Source organism: Neoarius graeffei, chromosome 6 (assembly GCF_027579695.1).
Source record: "Neoarius graeffei isolate fNeoGra1 chromosome 6, fNeoGra1.pri, whole genome shotgun sequence".
NCBI classification, from domain to species: Eukaryota; Metazoa; Chordata; class Actinopteri; order Siluriformes; family Ariidae; genus Neoarius; species Neoarius graeffei.
Window position 1 is genome coordinate 66608113 of NC_083574.1, and position 17624 is coordinate 66625736.

Sequence of the window (17624 nt, forward strand, 5' to 3'; positions counted from 1 at the left end):
GTTTGTATAAACAAGTTAAAACACACTGATGTTTTGGTGTTTATTTACCTTCTCATACTCATCCTCAGCAGGGTTGTACTTCCGTAGCCACTCAGCCAGAGGCTTGTCCTTAAAAGAGCCTGTTATGCCGTACTCAACCTGAATTTTCCTTAGTGTCTCTGAGAATGGAACCAATTCCACCATACCTGAACAAGCAAACACAAACTTTTCACAAAATAATTGAATGTTCTTTATGATTTAAAAATACTTTTAAAGTGTCTGACATAATGGGACATATTCAGAATTGAGTTAAGCACATACTGTACAGCGAGGAGTTAATACCATAATTGTGCACTGTAGAGGCAGAGATGGGATTGAGCACTGGTCTGTGAATGGAGAGAGCAACTAGGATAGGTAAATGGCAGAGAGGATGCACCTGTGATGGATTTAACTGAGAAGTGTGCTCTGTGTTGCAGTGAATGGCAGAAGAAATAAAAGGGGGAGAGTGCTGAGAGAGTAAAAAGTCATGATCCAGCACACAGCTCTGTGTGGGTCAAAACCAATGTGTATGTATGTGTTTAAGTTGCTGGGTGTGTCTCAGAGTGAGACCACTGTCTAATAAAGCCTCTGAAAAGTGCAAAGTGCAAATAAACGCAAGTGAAACAGCCCACCTGTCCCTGTCTCTTCAGTCTCTCAAATTCCACTCGGTCACACTGGTGCTGAAACTTGAGACATTGAAGTGACGTGCCATGATTGAGTCCTTGCCCATCACCAAGCTCATCCAAGCCCTCACCAGTGTCCACCAGAGCCAGCACCAAGTGCTCCTCTCTCTGCATGCAGATCAGGAGCAGCACATTAATGCACTGGCAGACCCAGCAAGAGGACTGGCAGGTGCTCTGGGTCCTGCTCAAGGCATCAAGTACCCTAGCAACAGCATCTGTGGTGGGCACAGGCTTTCCCCACATCACCTTCACTGACATGGGGCTGCAGGACAATCCGGAAGCCTTTGTCAAATTGTTTGATTGAACTATGGAGACGTGGGAGTGGCTAGAACAATGGGCGGTGTAACTGCTACCACTCCTGTTGGGGGAAGCCCAACTCACAGCCCAGCAGCTACCCATTACCAACTGACCGGAGTACCCACATCTGATACAGGCCATTCTGCAGCGGGTTGGACACACCCTGGAAGAACATCAGCAGTGATTCCAGATGCTGGCCTTTGAAGATTACAGCCACACATTTGCATTCGCACAGCAGCTCTGGAACGCTTGTCAGCAACAGTTGGTGGCAGAGGAACACAGCACCAAAAAAGCTCACTAACGCAGTGGTAATGGAGTCATTCATTGCCCCACTACTAGCCAAAACCACAGACTAAGTCCAGTGCTACCACCAATCAATCACTGGGCAAGGCAATCAAATGGGCAGAGGACCACTTCCCAGCGTTCCCGCTGGCAGGCAGGCATCCCAAGCCTCCTCCCTCTCTCCTGCTCCCCTTCTCTCCACTGTCCCTTCCCCAAGGAAGTGGGAGCCCATTTCCCCGCAGCCAGCTCCCCAAATCCATGGCTCCCCTCTCCCTCGCTCTCCCTCTGCATCCCCTCCCTTGAGGTGAATGACTCCAGAGCTGCAGGTACAGGAAGAAAGCCTGGGCTGTGGAGCATAGTGTGGAGGCGGTGGTTAGTCCTCACCTCACCCATCCACTGATTCTGAGAACAAACTGGATGGGGTTTCAGGCATTGGTAAAGCATTTATTTGTCAATGGGATCTGTAAAATTCCAGGAGTGGGTGGGTGGGGGTTGTGTTCCAGTGCAGTGCTTTCTGGGAAGGTGGTCCCAGGGCTGTCTGTCATCTCCATGTCAGGGGGACATGAAGGGTGGGGACAGCTCCACTCCTCCACACTCTCCAGGGATTTCTCATAGGAGCCATCATGAGACAAGATCCTGAGGCATGCTTTTGACCAAATGAGAGTAATCAGTGGCAAAACCTCCAGCCTAACATTGCACTCTCCTACACATTTGTTTCTATTATTAAAAGATAGGTTATATTGAGTGAGGCACAACACCGAAACAAGAGGAAACCAACCCAGTTGTTGGTCCCAAGGAGCCGTAGGTAACTTTTGTTCCATGCGGCATATCATAAGCCCATAACGGGGCACTTAGGTACAGGATAAAACACTGAACTGTCTCATGTCCCTTTTCTATTGGCCAGGCATTCATGGCAATGTTTGCAGCTGGTGCACAACATGTTGCGAATGCCAGCTGGTGATGCTGCCAGTTACCCCAAAAGTGCCATTTTGCTCTTTGCCATTGATCAAGATCCCTTTTGAAAGAATTGGTATGAATCTAGTTGGGCCATGAGATTTGGCTGCACAAGGATGTTGCTTTGTATTAGTTTTAGTGGATTATGCAACGTAATACCTGGATGCAGTACCTCTACGCAACATTTCTGCACAGTGTTGCAGAAGCACTCTTCCATGTTATCTCTGGAGTCAGTTATCCATGTTATTTCTTTTGAGATCCCAAAAGATATCCTGAATGATCTTGCACACTTCGCAAATGATAAGAATTCTTCTTTTGGCTGCTCCCATTAGGGGCTGCCATAGCAGATCTGTTCCATATATTTGATTTGGCATAGGTTTTACACCGGATGCCCTTCCTGACACAACCCTCCCCAATCCCTCTGGGTTTGGGACCGGCACCAAGTATACACTGACTTGTGTAATCCCAGTGGCTGGGTATTTTACCCAATCTGCATGTCTTTGAACTGTGAGGGAAACGAACACCTGGAGGAAACCCATGCAAACAAGGGGAGAACTTGTTCTCCAAACCCATACAAACTCCACACAGAAAGGCTCCCCCATCACCCATGAGGTTTGAACCTGGAACCTTCTTGCTGTGAGGCAACAGTGTTAACCACTGCACCACCATGCTGCAGTCAAATTATTTAATCAAATCACGTTCAAGTGTGGGCGGCACGGTGGTGTAGTGGTTAGCGCTGTCGCCTCACAGCAAGAAGGTCCGGCTTCGAGCCCCGTGGCCGGCGAGGGCCTTTCTGTGCGGAGTTTGCATGGTCTCCCCGTGTCTGCGTGGGTTTCCTCCGGGTGCTCCGGTTTCCCCCACAGTCCAAAGACATGCACATACCTGCAAACTCATGAGGGCTGAAAAAGGTGACAAACTACCGGTAACCCCCTGGCCCCCTTAAACAGCGCGCGATCAAGGAAAATAAAGGGAAAAGACAACATTTAAAACACAGACAAGATTTTTCATTTTTAGCTTTGCAATTTTTAGTTTTACATCTGACACCTCATTACATTACCATTAAGGAAGGAAAAGTATAAAAAGTAAAAAGTAAAATTTGAATTTAAAAAAGTAATTTTTGAAGTGTGACACTGGAAACTTTCTTCAGCAGACCAGTTTATCATTTTTTAGACCTTTTGGCCCGAACAAGCCGTTCAAGGGCACGTTTATGCTGCTCTGCCATGTGCCTCTTTTGCGCCATGCTATCCTTCTTCACCACCTCTGCCCTATTACCAGCAGCACACCAAATTCAGCCCTCCTTTCTTTCAGTGCTGCCAAATTCATGGTGTGTGTGTGTGTGAGAGAGAGAGAGAGAGAGAGAGAGAGAGAGAGAGAGAGAGAGAGAGAGAATCTCTCGCACTCACACTCTCCCTCTCACTCTCCCTCTCACTCTCACGCACAACTAACTGGTTCTCTGAATACAACCGAGATCAACACATATTACGTTATAATTTTGACAATCCCACCAATAGTTTCACATAAAAATGATTTCTCTTACCCAAAACACACATTTATAGATCCTTATGTTCAACAAAAAAATGATTTTATTCAAACTGATTTGACATTTTTTCTGTTTTGTTTCAGCCCACAGAAACATCTTCTGTGTCGCGCGTTCGGTTCAAACGTAACAGCCCTGCCCCTTGCGTCTTACGTCATAAAAACGCGACTCACAGACCACCAAATCACAGGTACCAAAAAAAAAAAAAACACCTTAAAGCCTCTTTAAATCACACTACTCGTAACACAGCTTTCTCCGCATACTAAAAATGTTTTTCCATCTCCAAATGTAATATAGAGTTCTGGAAAAAATCAGAAAATATGATTCCGTGAACTGTTTTCAAGACTCAGTGTCCCGTTCTGCATTGCGTTTGGATGATCTCTGCCATCCTCCTATACACACCCGTATTCAAGAAAACCCCGCCTCTATTCAGTTACAATTCGCGGACACTGTCCAGTGTTCTGTAAGACTATTGGCTCGTTGGAATGTCATCCAATCAGAGAGATGTTTGAAGTATGAAGAAGGCGGAAATGGTCTGAATGTGGGTGTGAGGAGAAAAGTAGTAGTAGTACATTGAAACCAAATGTTCGGCAACGTAGCCTCGCGCACCCCCCCCAAAAAAAAAAACAACTCTTCGGCTCTACACGAGTCACACAAGTGACCTATTTTGGGATCAAAATGGCGAATTTCGCCGAAAGGTGACTAGTTTGCAGGTATGCATGCAGGTTAGGTTAACTGGTGACTCTAAATTGACTGTAGGTGTGAATGTGAGTGTGAATGGTTGTCTGTGTCTATGTGTCGGCCCTGTGATGACCTGGCGACTTGTCCAGGGTGTACCCCGCCTTTCGCCCATAGTCAGCTGGGATAGGCTCTAGCTTGCCTGCGACCCTGTAGAACAGGATAAAGCGGCTAGAGATAATGAGATGAGATGAGATAATGAGATGAGACGTTTAAGTGTTTAAAGTCAAATTATTTAATCAAACACTTAGAAACAGATGGCTGCGATGAACTTTCGCCAAAGGAGGGAGAGTGGGGGGTTTCAGTGGCAGGCTGGATGACTCCCCACAGAGTATGTGGAAGTGGGATCAAATGCTGGTCTGTGAATGAAGAGAGCAGCCACGGGAGGTAGGTGGCAGAAGGGTCGCACCTGTAATGGATTTAATGAACGAGTGTGTTCTGTGTTGCAGTGAATGGCAGAAGGCATAAAAGGGGAGTACTCCAAGAGAGAGAAGTCATGGTCCAACACAGAGCTCTGTGTATGCGCGCGCGCGTGTGAGAGAGAGAGAGAGAGAAACCATGGTGTGTTTGTGTTCAAGTTGCTGAGTGTGCCTCACAGGGAGACTGCTGTGTAATAAAGCCTCTGAAAAGTGTAGAGTTAAGTAAAGTGTGAATAAATGCAAGTAAAATAGCTCATCTATCCCAGTCTTTTTAGTTTCTCAAACCCATTCTGTCACATGCACACAGTCCTCAAACAAAATGACAGACTTTGGCCTGGTCTTCAGTTAGATTAGTATATTTGAATATTTTCCTAGTTCTCATTTATTTATTTATCTATCATATCCATTTAAACTTTAGTAGTTTTTTTTTTTTAAATTGTTGCTGGGGGTTTTTCACCATGCAATAAGCAAGGAAAAATACAAAAGCAAGATTAAATAAATTTTAACTGATTTACATATTTAAATTATGTCTAAGGTTTTTCTGCATGTTAAAAGATAAAGCATCTAACCATCAAACGCAGCAATTGCTGGTCTTTGATAGTATACCTTTTTTTTTTCCAGTTGAGATGCATTTGAAGTTGACAATGCGCAGGTCCAGTCCTTCCTGTAGCCAGATCCGATCCATGATCCGAATCATCTGCAGTGCTAGCATATCTTGCCTCAAGTCCTCTCCCACCTATATTGAAATTACAATTTTACATTGAACAAACCTCCCAAAATATTATATAATATTTCTTTAAACACACAAGCAAGTGTATCTCATGCAAGAAAAGTAATAAAAAGAAATGGGAAGTTGCAATACTGTAACTGGTATAGAAGGGGTTAAGACTGTCTACTTATATTGACCCTGGGGTGGGCTAATTAGCTGATTTGTGTAGCGCAACCTAGCCAATCAGTAGAGGCTCTTAACATTCCAAGCTGACTGATTTAGAGCCTGCCACTTAATTGTCTGCCATTTTGATTGCTCATACTTTGGCAATATTACCTGCTTGCTCAGACCCTGCAGGCTGAAATCATTTATGGATGTTTAAAGTAAACTCTGTTCAGATTCAATCTGTTCAGTGGTGATTAAGAAAAATTTTTGAAAGCGAGGAGCAGAAAAATATGCAAGCTGCTAGGCTAAAGTATACAATGTAAACTGCCACAGACTTATGCTAGTAATGTTGGCATGTTGGTGTGTGTGTGGGGGGGGCCCAGCAAACTGCAATTCTGCTGCCTGAGAACTGTATGTGTTAATTGTGTGAAGATTAACTGTTTGTTAAGCTATGGTGTTTATATAGATTACTGGGATAAATTATAGTAATCTCCGCTGCATGTTTATTTAATTCATTTTACCCTCTTGCTGTGAAGTTTTTCTCCTCATAGTGTTTCAGCAATTCACAGTATATAGCATTATGTGCCGAAATGTACAAAGGGCGAACAGTGGCCTGATGAATGTCATTTTGGACCTTAAATCAAGGTAATTTTTGGTTGTGAATGCTGTCAATTTTGAAAGCATGTGGATCAATTTAGCACTGTACCTGAGCTTAAGAAACTATATTCTTGTTGTACAACAGAGCCAACTGACAATGAGCTGTGAATCAGAGGTCATATTAATACTTTTCATGATAAGGTGTTTGATATGACCTGTATTACTAACTGCATGTAGATCTAACTTGACATGGATGTGTGACCTGTCTATAGGTCAGGTTTTGGTAAATGGTGGATTTTAAGACAATCCGGTGCCAAGCACAGCATGCACTGAAGAGAAGATATTCCAGGTAATTGGATGGTAAGCCAACCTACAGGTCCTTGAGGGGAATCATACAGACTTGCCTTCTGTACTGCAAAAAATTGAAAACTGAATTTGAGGAGAAAATTACTTAATACTAGTGAAATTATCTTGCTGCATGGACAGATATTTTTACTTGATAAGACATCTTAGAATAAGTTGGTTGCAATCTAGAACGAGGTTTAAGAATCTCAGAATTGGTGTCTTGTATTCTTCTAATAGGAAATTCTAGATTGTTTCAACTATTTTCAAGATATTTTCACTTACTAAGCTATCATTTATTGCAGTGTAAGGACAGATTTCCTTCTCAGCTTCACGGTGCAGTAGGATAGACAATTATACCAACAGAGGCTGTGCCCCAATGATCAATCCACCAATTTAAAAGTGCAGTCATCGATTCTAATCCAATACACTTTTTTTGTCAAATTCAGTGAAAATCTCCTCATGGTCTGCTTGCTGTCTGTTCTGTGTGCACGCTGAAAAAAATCCAGTGTTCACATACAGCCCTGGCTCTTTAAACAGGAAACAATGTTGCGTAGACCAAGCTGCACAACATTATTCTAGTCAATCAGCAACAGTGTGCAGGGCATTCATGGTAACACACAGGACAGGGGTAAGTGGACGGGGGAGATGGGGAAAGGGTGTGGTGGGAGCAAGAGGGACAGTGATCCATACTCCATACCAGTTGATGGCGGTAATGCACCAATTCAATCTTTGTCACCCGTCAATAAACCTCAAAGAAGAAGAAAGAACAGAGAGCCACTGGCCAGGACGAGGGAGCATCATAAGTGGTGGGTATTTGAGGAAAAAAACCCCCCAACAACCCACCCATAGCCAGCTGGCTCTCCCATCCTTCCTACTTTCCAATAATTGCTCCCTGGAAAATTATCTGAACAACATCCAACTCTACCAGACTATGTGCCTACTGAGTAGGTATGTGTAGTCTCATGTAGTTCTGTGTTGTTTTGTGTAGCACCATGGTCATGAAAGGACATTTTGTTTTGTTTCATTATGTACTGTACCAGCTGTACTTACATGGTTAAAATGACAAAGCCACTTGACTATGGTATTTGTTCGTACAATGTTTATGTGGCGATAAAACCTTTCACAGACCTAAAAACACAAGTTTGTTAGCACAGTGGGGTTACCTGGATTTATGCATAATTCAAAATGCTACGCTAGGTAATATTACTTTTGCTGTTAGCATAGCAACTAATCTACAGTCCTTTCTTCAGTTACTGTAGTTTTGTGAAAATCTAAAACAACCAACTCTCACTAGTTTTTACTTCCTTGTGGTTTGGATGATGCGTTTGTGTGCTTGCATGTCCGTTTGATGTTTTATTTCATAAATGCGTGTTTTGCTTCAGCTATGAGAAAGCGATATCTTTTATTCAGAGAGACTGTTTTGGTCACGTAGGCCAGCTGTTAACGTTATTACCTTAAAACGTGGAGCTTCTGAGGAGCATTGAAGGGAGATGTGTATTTGTTTGGGTGTTTAGTTTGAATATCGACAATCTTTCTCTAGAATCAATGACTTCTCCCTTTAACATTTCAAGACTGGACGCAGGGACGTTAATAGGTAAATTTATGTGCAAATTTGATTATTTTAGTTTGTTATTTTGGTGTTAATGTTGTATTGTAGTTAAACTGTAAGTGTTTGAACTGCAGTTTATGTTTGCATTGATGCAAATTTATCCTGGTATTGAGCTTCCTTACTAGTATGCAAGCCTCAAGCTCTTGCCATCCTAATCATTCTGATAGTGGTCCACAGTTATCTCCTTAAATGATCACTATTACTTGTAACCAGGTTTACACAGACTTGGACTGATCACTTAGTGCTGTTAAGCTGGCAAAGGGAGGCCATACTGTCTAGTTGCAACATGTGGTTTTGTTAAATTATATATGCTTCGAAAGTTTTTTTTTTTCCTGAGAATAAAATTACTTGAATTAAACAAAACCCAAAAATAAATGCTGTGTGCCGATCATGGTAGGTGCCCTGATGTGCCCTCTGCATGTTTGAATTAAAATTTAAACTTCATAATTTATCCATTTTAAAAGTTATATTGCTAAAAGTAGGCTTAGCTGGATGCAACTATGTGCACTGAAATCTGCTTGTGATGTAACTGGCACACTAGTACAGCCAGTACTAAGGTAGTAGTTTACCTTAGTAACACAGCCATCAAATAAAGGGTTCTAGTTCTTTATAAAAAAAAAAAAAATCCCCAGGTGTCACTGCTTTGTGTTTTTTTTTTTTTTCCACTGCTTCAGATAGGTTGAATGCAGAGAATGAATTTCATTAAAGGATTCTAATTCTAAAAATCTAAATCAGTAACTATCCGTAACCATGTGATTTTTACTAGAAACAAAACAAAACAGACTTAGTTTTTATGAAGTCTGAATCTCACTCAGCTAGATAATGCATACACCGTATTGACAGATTCTAGTAAACAATGGATGTCATAGCAACGCAATACTTACAATCTAAAAAGATTGCTTTTCTCAGTGAATAAAAACAAACAAAAGCATATTACATAAAAATACAAGGAAAAAAATTTGGGGGGGAGGGGAGAATTAAAAAAAAACCCACCACAACAAAAAAACCACAACAAAACCCCCACCGAATAGCCAACAATAGAGCATTTATAGAGGGTTCCCGCATGACGTCACCGCGCCGTGAGATTTCGGTAGTCGCCATATTGGAAGACTAAGTACACATCTATGCAAGTACATACATACATAAAACAAACTACACCTGAAATGTAGCCAGGGCCGGTTCTGCCCTAATCTGGACCCGGGTGCAACATCGCGCAACCCCCCCCCCCCCAAAAAAACAAAACAAAACAAAAAAAAAACACCAGTCTAAATCAGGACCCAGTGTTCAAACTACGGGGGTACTCGGGGGATCTGAGATCCCCTGAAACAGACATGAGATCCCTTGAAAACATGATTTGGGAAATGTTGGGGGGGTCTCTAAAATATTGGCAAAATGATGTTTATTGACATAGCAATCGTGTGTAACGGGAAGCATTTGCATATCCGAAGTGTTGTGTTTACATCAAAGATAAAATAAACCGATATGACAACGACTGCTGTTGCCAGGTTGGTTGTGAGTAGCCTGACTGTTTTTTTTCTTGCGTATGGTATCATTGTTGACGCGAGGTTGTTTTTTGAACATGCCAATGCGGACACGATTTCCCCTGATGAGTTATGACTTCAGACGCGATGCGTGTGTGGAGGTGTGGAGTCCGCGTGATATGTGCGTAAGATAGGCTTCTCATGTTTGGAGATCCGCGCTCCGAGACAAGCGCAAGCACCCCCCAGGGAAAAAAAAGGGACCCCCCGAAAATATCGGCATAGCTCGAACACTGAGGACAACCATCACATAACTATAAACATTTTATATCAACTATTTTAACTAAATAGGCTATAATAAATAAGCCTGCAGGCAGCCACGGCGGGCTGCCTCAGAAAAGTAACCATTTGTCCTACCTTAACTCGTTTTGCTTTTTCTGCCTCCTTTTTTGTATTTTCGACCCTGCGTTTATTTTCTTTCCTTTTCTGAAAACCCGATTTGTGTCCAAACATTTTGTTCTGCTACCAACGAACTAACTCGTCAGGTCTCGTCTCTCGAGTCCGCGATAAAGGGCAACAATTGATACATTTTTACAAACAACCAATAAACAGCCAATAGGGAGGTTGCAACGTTCAGGCTCTCCTTTGCTCACAGACACTCAGTAATGCACTTATTCTCTGTCTCCTGGCAGAAAGCTCCTTGGTTTGCTTGTGTCTCAATCACAGCTGGTATTCTGTAGAAAGACTTCTTTTCATCTTTCCCATCAGCTTTGTTGGAACACCCTAACACAGCACAAAAGTTTACCATTGTAGGTTTATGATGAATCAAGTGCTTCGTGGGTTTAAATTCCGCGCGCTGCCGTTATTTCCCCCTAATCACGAGTTTGTTGGTCTTCCAATATGGCGCAGGGTTTGTTTAGTTCCGGTTTCCGGTGACGTCAGTGGGAAGGGTCTATAGGCAGCAAAAGGCTCTCCAAGGCTGGGTATGAGTCTGCTCACTTGTGTGTGCGCGCGCCTTGCTGCTTCAACAATTGGGCTTATTTTTACACCCAAACCCTTGACACACTGGTATCTTCAGGGTTGTTTATAACAATTTAGAAGTGATGCATCCACTAGATCTTCTCAGCCTCGGTAGGTCACATGGCGTGTAAGTGACGTCACAGTCTCAGATTCTCTCGCGTAAATTGTACTCATAGCGCGATATCTGAACTTCGAAGAGAGTAAGATATCAGCACCCAGGGACATTATTTTTCTTTTAAAATAAAATCTGTACACAGTATACAGGTACAAATATGAACAAGGGAACACTCAAACGTCTTCTATGTATATTAACTACCAGTATAAAGGAGTTTATTTTTTGGGTTTTGTTAATCTTTAAATGTTAGATTTCCAACATATGGATGTGAGGTTAAGTTAGTTAACCACAAAGACACCTTTTTATAATCTTTAACAAGGGTGCTTGAGTTTTAACTTGATTATATTTTGGTAACTACCATGATGTGCATATGGTAATTATACTATTTTTCTACTACACAGTAGGCAGAATGTGTAATAAATAAAATATACAAGCATATTTATATGGGTGAAAGCATTATCCAAAAAGCATGCATGGACACATAAAACATGTATCCATGCATGCCCTATTGCTTCCCACCTTAAACATCACATTAATTTCTTCTCCCAGCCGATCTGCATTGACCAGTGCAAGCTTTAGTGGTACAGCATTGGAGTTGAAAAAGGAGCAGGCCTAGAAGAAAAAGAAAAACAGAGAAAAATATACTGCATTAAATATGAATGCAATAGCTTTTTCAGTACAACTAGGACAAAAAAAAAAAAAGGTAAAGATATCCACCTTTGTCTGGCACCTAAATTTTTTCCATGATTCATACCGGTAGCAGAAGCATATTTCCAGTCAAAGCTTTGTTGACATTTCATTAGGGTAGTGGAATCAGGGTGCATTTAACAGAAAATATCCCAAAATATTGAAATATCTGAGATTGATATTGCACAAATACTACAAAATAAACTGGGCTGTGTACAATATATCCACCAATAAAATGAATTTCTCTCTAAATTGGCAATGTTTTGGTCAACTTCTAAATTCATTATGCTGCCATCATAAGGAGTTACATCAATAAGGACTAGTGATCCTGTTCCAGAAACAGCCATGCAAGCCCAAGCCAAGACACTACCTCCACCATGCTTGATCAAACTTTTGAGGGTCATCTCTATTTCTTTGCAAATTCTTGCCTGGCTTTCCAATTCTTACTGCTGATGAGTGGCTTGCATCTTGCTGTATGGCTTCTATATTTTGGCTTTTGAAGTCTTTTTCAAAAGGTGGATTGTGATGCCTTTACCCCTGCCCTGTGGAGGTTGTTGGTGATGTCACAGACACTTCTCACAAAGTTCCAGTCATCTACTAATGTTCAGTGTCTGGTTGGTAGTACACCAGTGGTTTTTCGCTTTTTCAGGACATTTCAAATTGTTGTACTGTCTTTGTGCAATGGCTCTGATTGATTTTACATCTTTTATCAGCTTCAAAATGGCTTGCTTTTCTCCTATATCCAGCTCTATGATCTTCAAGCTGGTTTATCCTTTCTAAACAACAAATGCAGACTTCACGAGCGAAACTCAGAATTCCGAAGAGTAGAAATTTAGAGCTATTGATTGTTCAAGCAGTCATTTGGACAGAACACACCTGGGCAATAAGAAACACCCATCAATCATATGTTCCAGTAATTTTTTGATCACTTGATAAATGGGAGGGTGCCAAAAATGGTGCCATGTAGTAAGTTGTTGAACAGACTTGGCTTTCATTTCCTGATATTTACATCTACATTTCTGATCCATCAGCTTATATTTATCTTTTGATCTCAAACCCAAATGTCAGTGTATAGCAAAAGCAAATGGTTTGTCCTTGCCATTCCAATACTTTCAGAGGGGACTGTATAAATAAGATATAAAAGCTGAGAAGAGAGAGAAAATTGATCAGTGTCATTGTGCAAACACTGGACATAGTCAAAACAACAATTTGGAATGTCCTGGGAAAAAAAAAAGTACAACTAAAAACCAAACACTGAACAGGTCAGCCAAGAAAAAACAGTTGTTAACTCAAATATTGAGAAAGCTGTTAAGAAAAACCCAAAAGCAAGTGCCAGTGACTTCAACAACCTCCACATGGCAGGGATGAAGATATTACAATCCACCTTTCAAAGAAGACATTGAGAGCAGAAATATAAAGGCCATAACACTTGATGCAAACCAGTCATCAGCAGTAAGAATCAGAAAGCCAGTCAAGAATTCACAAAGAAATACAGAATTTAAATCATTATGATGTAGTCAAAAACTGACTCAATTAAAGCTCACAGGTGATTTATCCCCACATCAGGAGCTTGTGATCTCCCTGGACAACTCTCTGATCTCACCTTCAGCCACTGCACACAACCTTGGGGTAACCATGGAAAATCAACTGTCCTTTTCCTCTCACACTGTGAATGTATCACACTCACGTTGATTTCTCCTTTACAGCATCGAAAGTATTTGCTCATTTCTATCCACACAGCCACTTAAGTGCTTGTTCAGTCTCTCATTTTGAGACTAGATGACTACAACTTGCTTCTGGCAGATCTGCTGGTGAGCACTATTTGACTTCAGCAACTGATCTAGAAGGCATCTGCAGAACTTATTTTCAACCTTCCAAAGTTCTTTTAAGTCTTACACTGTCTTCAAATGACATCTAAAGACCTACCTGTTTGTGAAGTACTAACTCCATTTCCAGAAAAGTTGGAATATTTTCCAAAATGCAACAAAAATGTGATGTTTATTCATGTGAAAATTTATTTAACTGACAAAAGTACAAAGATTTTCAATAGTTTTACTGACCAACATAACTGTATTTTGTAAATATAACTCAAGTTAGAATTTCTTTTCACAATATTATGTACTGTAAATTTTGAAAGATCTAAAATCATGCATTGAGAAATGCTGTTCTTGAATTAAATAATTCTCTCACAAATTTTGGCACAAAGGAGTGAGCCACGACCCATCCTTGCTTGCAAAGGCTATGCCACTGGTGCATGCTCCTTTTATACCCAATCATGCTACCAATTAACTTGCTTATTGTGAAATCTTCCAAAATGGCTTTACTTGAATATCCTATAAACATTTCTGTCTTTTGCCTCCATCCCAACTTTGTGTTTTTTTTTTGCAGGCATCAAATTCTAACTTTGCTTATATTTACAAAATACAATTAAGTTGGCCAGTAAAACTACAGAAAATATTTTCTTTGTACTTTTGTCAGTTAAATAAAGGTTCACGTGAATTAACAAGCCACAGATTGTGTTTATTGCATTTTGGAAAATACCCCAACTTTTCTGGAAATGGGGTTAGTACTTAAATTAGTACTTTCATCAAATAAATAAATAAATAAATAAAAAAAAGTGTTGTCTGTGTGCTTTTCTTAATATTTTACCTCTGCAACAGAGTTTTAAACTAATGGTGTCAAGGGCATAGATTTGGTATTAACACTGGTGGGGACATAAACCCAATGCCAACCCCCAGTGGCGCCAACTTCAGGTCAACATTAGAGGGTCACAATATTTTGCTCCATTGTGTTCCACCAAAAGAGTATCCATTATCTCTCCAAAGTCCAGACTTTTAAAATTTTGAAGTTCAGAACTGTAGTAATTCATGAATATTCATTTGATTAACTGCAAATCTTGCATCTCATTCTACCAATTTGCAAATGTGTTTTACAAGCGAATAACGCATTGACTGTCGGGAGGGAGTATGTTCCTTCCCCTCATAAATAGAAGTAAAACATACGGAGCCTTAGACACTGCATTACATTAGGCTGGCAGGGGGAGTAGGCTCTCTTCTGTGTGATCTTTAACTAGTTTTAGAATGCTAGTTTAAGCTGATATGTGATTGATCTAACGGTAAAACAGGATGAGGTGTCTAGAACTTTGACATGTTGAAAGGTTACAATTTTACTTGGCAACAGAATGTATCTGAATTCTGATTGGTTGTTGTTATATTATTGCCCTTTTGTTGTCTTCTTGAGCTCAGAGAGGGGAGGGAGAGGAGGTAGTGACAGGGTTCTGCTGAAGCGCAGATAGTGTTCTGGTTGAGGAAAATTGTGTGGTATGTGACATTTTTGAAAGAGAGGCGGGAGTAACCAAAAATTTCTGATCAAGAAGGCGGAGACTCATGGTTATTACGTGAAAAATGTTTTGATTAAAAGGTGTCTGGGCCACAAACAAATGTCCACATCACCATCGGGTTGTTTACATGTGTCATGTTACACAAACTTGGTCAGGGCACTCTGCAGGTTTTAACTGAAGCACTTCAAATTAAAGGTTAGCGGGCTGCTAAAGTTTGCAGGCACTTCACAAGCAAGACTAGGTGCAATATTAGCACAATTTGATATGATTTAATAATGTCTTTGTGACCTTAATGAACACCAGTTGTTGTCGTAATCAAGTCGGATTGTTATTTACATGCCACACAAACTTAGAAAACAGTCATATTCGTATGTTGTCATTTTTACACACTGAATACGAACTGCTGTTAACGGATTCATTTTACAAACTAATCCAACGTTACATTCCTCAAGGACAGTTTGCTAGTAGAGCCCTGCACTCCCGCGGGACCCGACGCAAAGCAGTGCGGCGCGGGACAAATTTTGAAAGCTCATTGCGGGCGCGGGCGGGAGGGGGAGTGCACAATGCGGGAGCAGGTGGGAGAGGTGATAAACTGCAGTCCCACTAACTAAAAACATGTTTAAAATAAAATTTATAAATTATTAATTTATGTCTATCATATTTAATTTGTGCTGGATATTTTGTTTGGCATTAATAAAAACATTTTAAGATGCCTAAATTTGCGGATGTGGTTGTGGCAGCGGGGGCGTGGCCAAGCAGCAGTCTGTGAATGGAGGGCGGGGTCGGGGAAGGTAAGTGGCTAGGTCATTACACCTGATGTCAATTTGTGTGTGTGTTTGTTTGTTGCAGGGATGGAGAGGAGAGAAGAGGGATTCGCTCCCCGACCACAACACGTGTGTGTGTGTGTGTGTGTGTGTGTGTGAACGAAAAAGCTGAAAAGCTCAATAAAGTGAGTGGTGTGCGTCCCGGGTTTCAGCACCACTGTAGTAATCCCCGATGTGGGTGGAGCACAGAAGCACGGCAGGCGAGAGTTTGTGTTCACACCCACTCACTTTATTGAGCTTTTCTTTCTTTCTCACTCACTCACTCACTGACTGGTCGGGGAGCGAATCCCTCTTCGCTCCTCTCCCCCTCCCTTTATACTCCATTCCTGCAACAAACAAAAACACACACACACACACAAATTGGCATCAGGTGTAATGACCTAGCCACTTACCTTCCCCGACCCCGCCCTCCATTCACAGACTGCTGCTTGGCCACGCCCCCGCTGCCACAGTGGTCTAATCTCGCATATGTTTCCGATTCCTTTCCGCTCTTCCGTGTTTGAGATCTCCAATCATGGCAGAAGAGCAGAGCTCCTCTAGTGAAGCTCACAATGGGTATCTCTGTAAAGCCTCAGCTGCGCATGCCCTGAGGATCGGTTAGTGGAGAGCTCAGCATGTTTAATTCGCCAAGCCAATGACAAGAACTTTCGTGAGAAATAACGCGAACGTCTGCATCATGCAGGATTTGCGGGCGGGAGCGGGACAAAATATGGCAGGTGCGGGCGGGAGCGGGACTGAAAATCATAATTCTCTGCGGGAGCGGGACTGCACGATGCGGGAGTGGGCCTGAAAATTCTGTCCCGCGCAGACCTCTACCTGGAACTCCCCACTAGTCAGACAGAACTGAAGCAGCCTTTTGGATGAGAGGTGAAACATCGTCAAGAATTTCAAGCAAGTCCAGTTGCCTTCTTTAGCATCTTTGGGTTAAAGTCACCTGGATAACTGAGAACCATCACCACAGACATTTCCATGCACTTTGGGATGAGAACCCTTTGACTGGTGTGGGACTATGAGAGGACTTCCAGAAAACTTGCAGATTACTGAAACCACCCATGTTTCAACCTAAGATGCAAACAATCCAAGATTATCCCCACAAGCCTGTGTCTCGGTTCCACCGTCAAAGGACACAGAGCAGAAATGATCCTCCAGAAGGCTCAGAACCAGCTTCTCAACAAGAGAGTGAGACAAGTACATTTCACCATCAACGTCCTCCAAGCCAAGACTGAACCGATGTTTGAAGAATTGACAACACTTCTTCACAGTGAAGCCTTGGAACTAGTCTCCAAATTTGTATAGAAGGCATGGATCTCACAACACAAAGGCAAAGAACGACAGATACGCAAAGTTCAAACACTGCTGGCTAAAACCACCTCTTCTCACAAGACAGAAGTGCTGACTTGGAGGAAAAAATCTGACCAGGCAATACAACCTGACATCCAAGAGAAGTGGGTGAAGAACTTGTCTGACCGGGAACTCACCCAACCAGAGAAGGATGTTTTATTCAAAAGACTAAGCTTTGCAGTTTCACCAGAGCAGATACCAGTGGTAGATCTCATCACAGCCACAGAGTCAACCATCAGAAACAACAATCTAACCAACACAAAGGCAGAAAAACTTGGACTGAAAGCATCAGCTGCCCTCGCCTTCCAAGAAAGGAAGGCTCTTATATCGCTTCAAAGAGACTGGAACATCACCATCCTTCCTGCTGACAAAGGGAGGGGCACAGTGGTGCTAAACACAGTAGACTACCACTCAAAGATGACCAGTCTCCTCAGTGACACAACCACCTATGAAACCCTGAGGCGGG

General features: G+C 41.9%; 1 protein-coding gene across 3 annotated transcripts in view; it reads right to left on the reverse strand.

The window, feature by feature from the left end:
* Positions 1-17624, reverse strand: part of pik3c2a (phosphatidylinositol-4-phosphate 3-kinase, catalytic subunit type 2 alpha) — a 322810-nt gene that overhangs the window by 40865 nt on the left and 264321 nt on the right. For all 3 annotated transcript variants that reach the window (XM_060924002.1, XM_060924003.1, XM_060924001.1), the window contains exons 21-23: positions 11486-11578; positions 5535-5664; positions 49-185 (exon numbers count right to left, since the gene is read on the reverse strand). In XM_060924002.1, coding sequence (XP_060779985.1) covers positions 49-185; positions 5535-5664; positions 11486-11578 — 360 coding nt within the window. The remainder of the gene's footprint in view (positions 1-48; positions 186-5534; positions 5665-11485; positions 11579-17624) is intronic.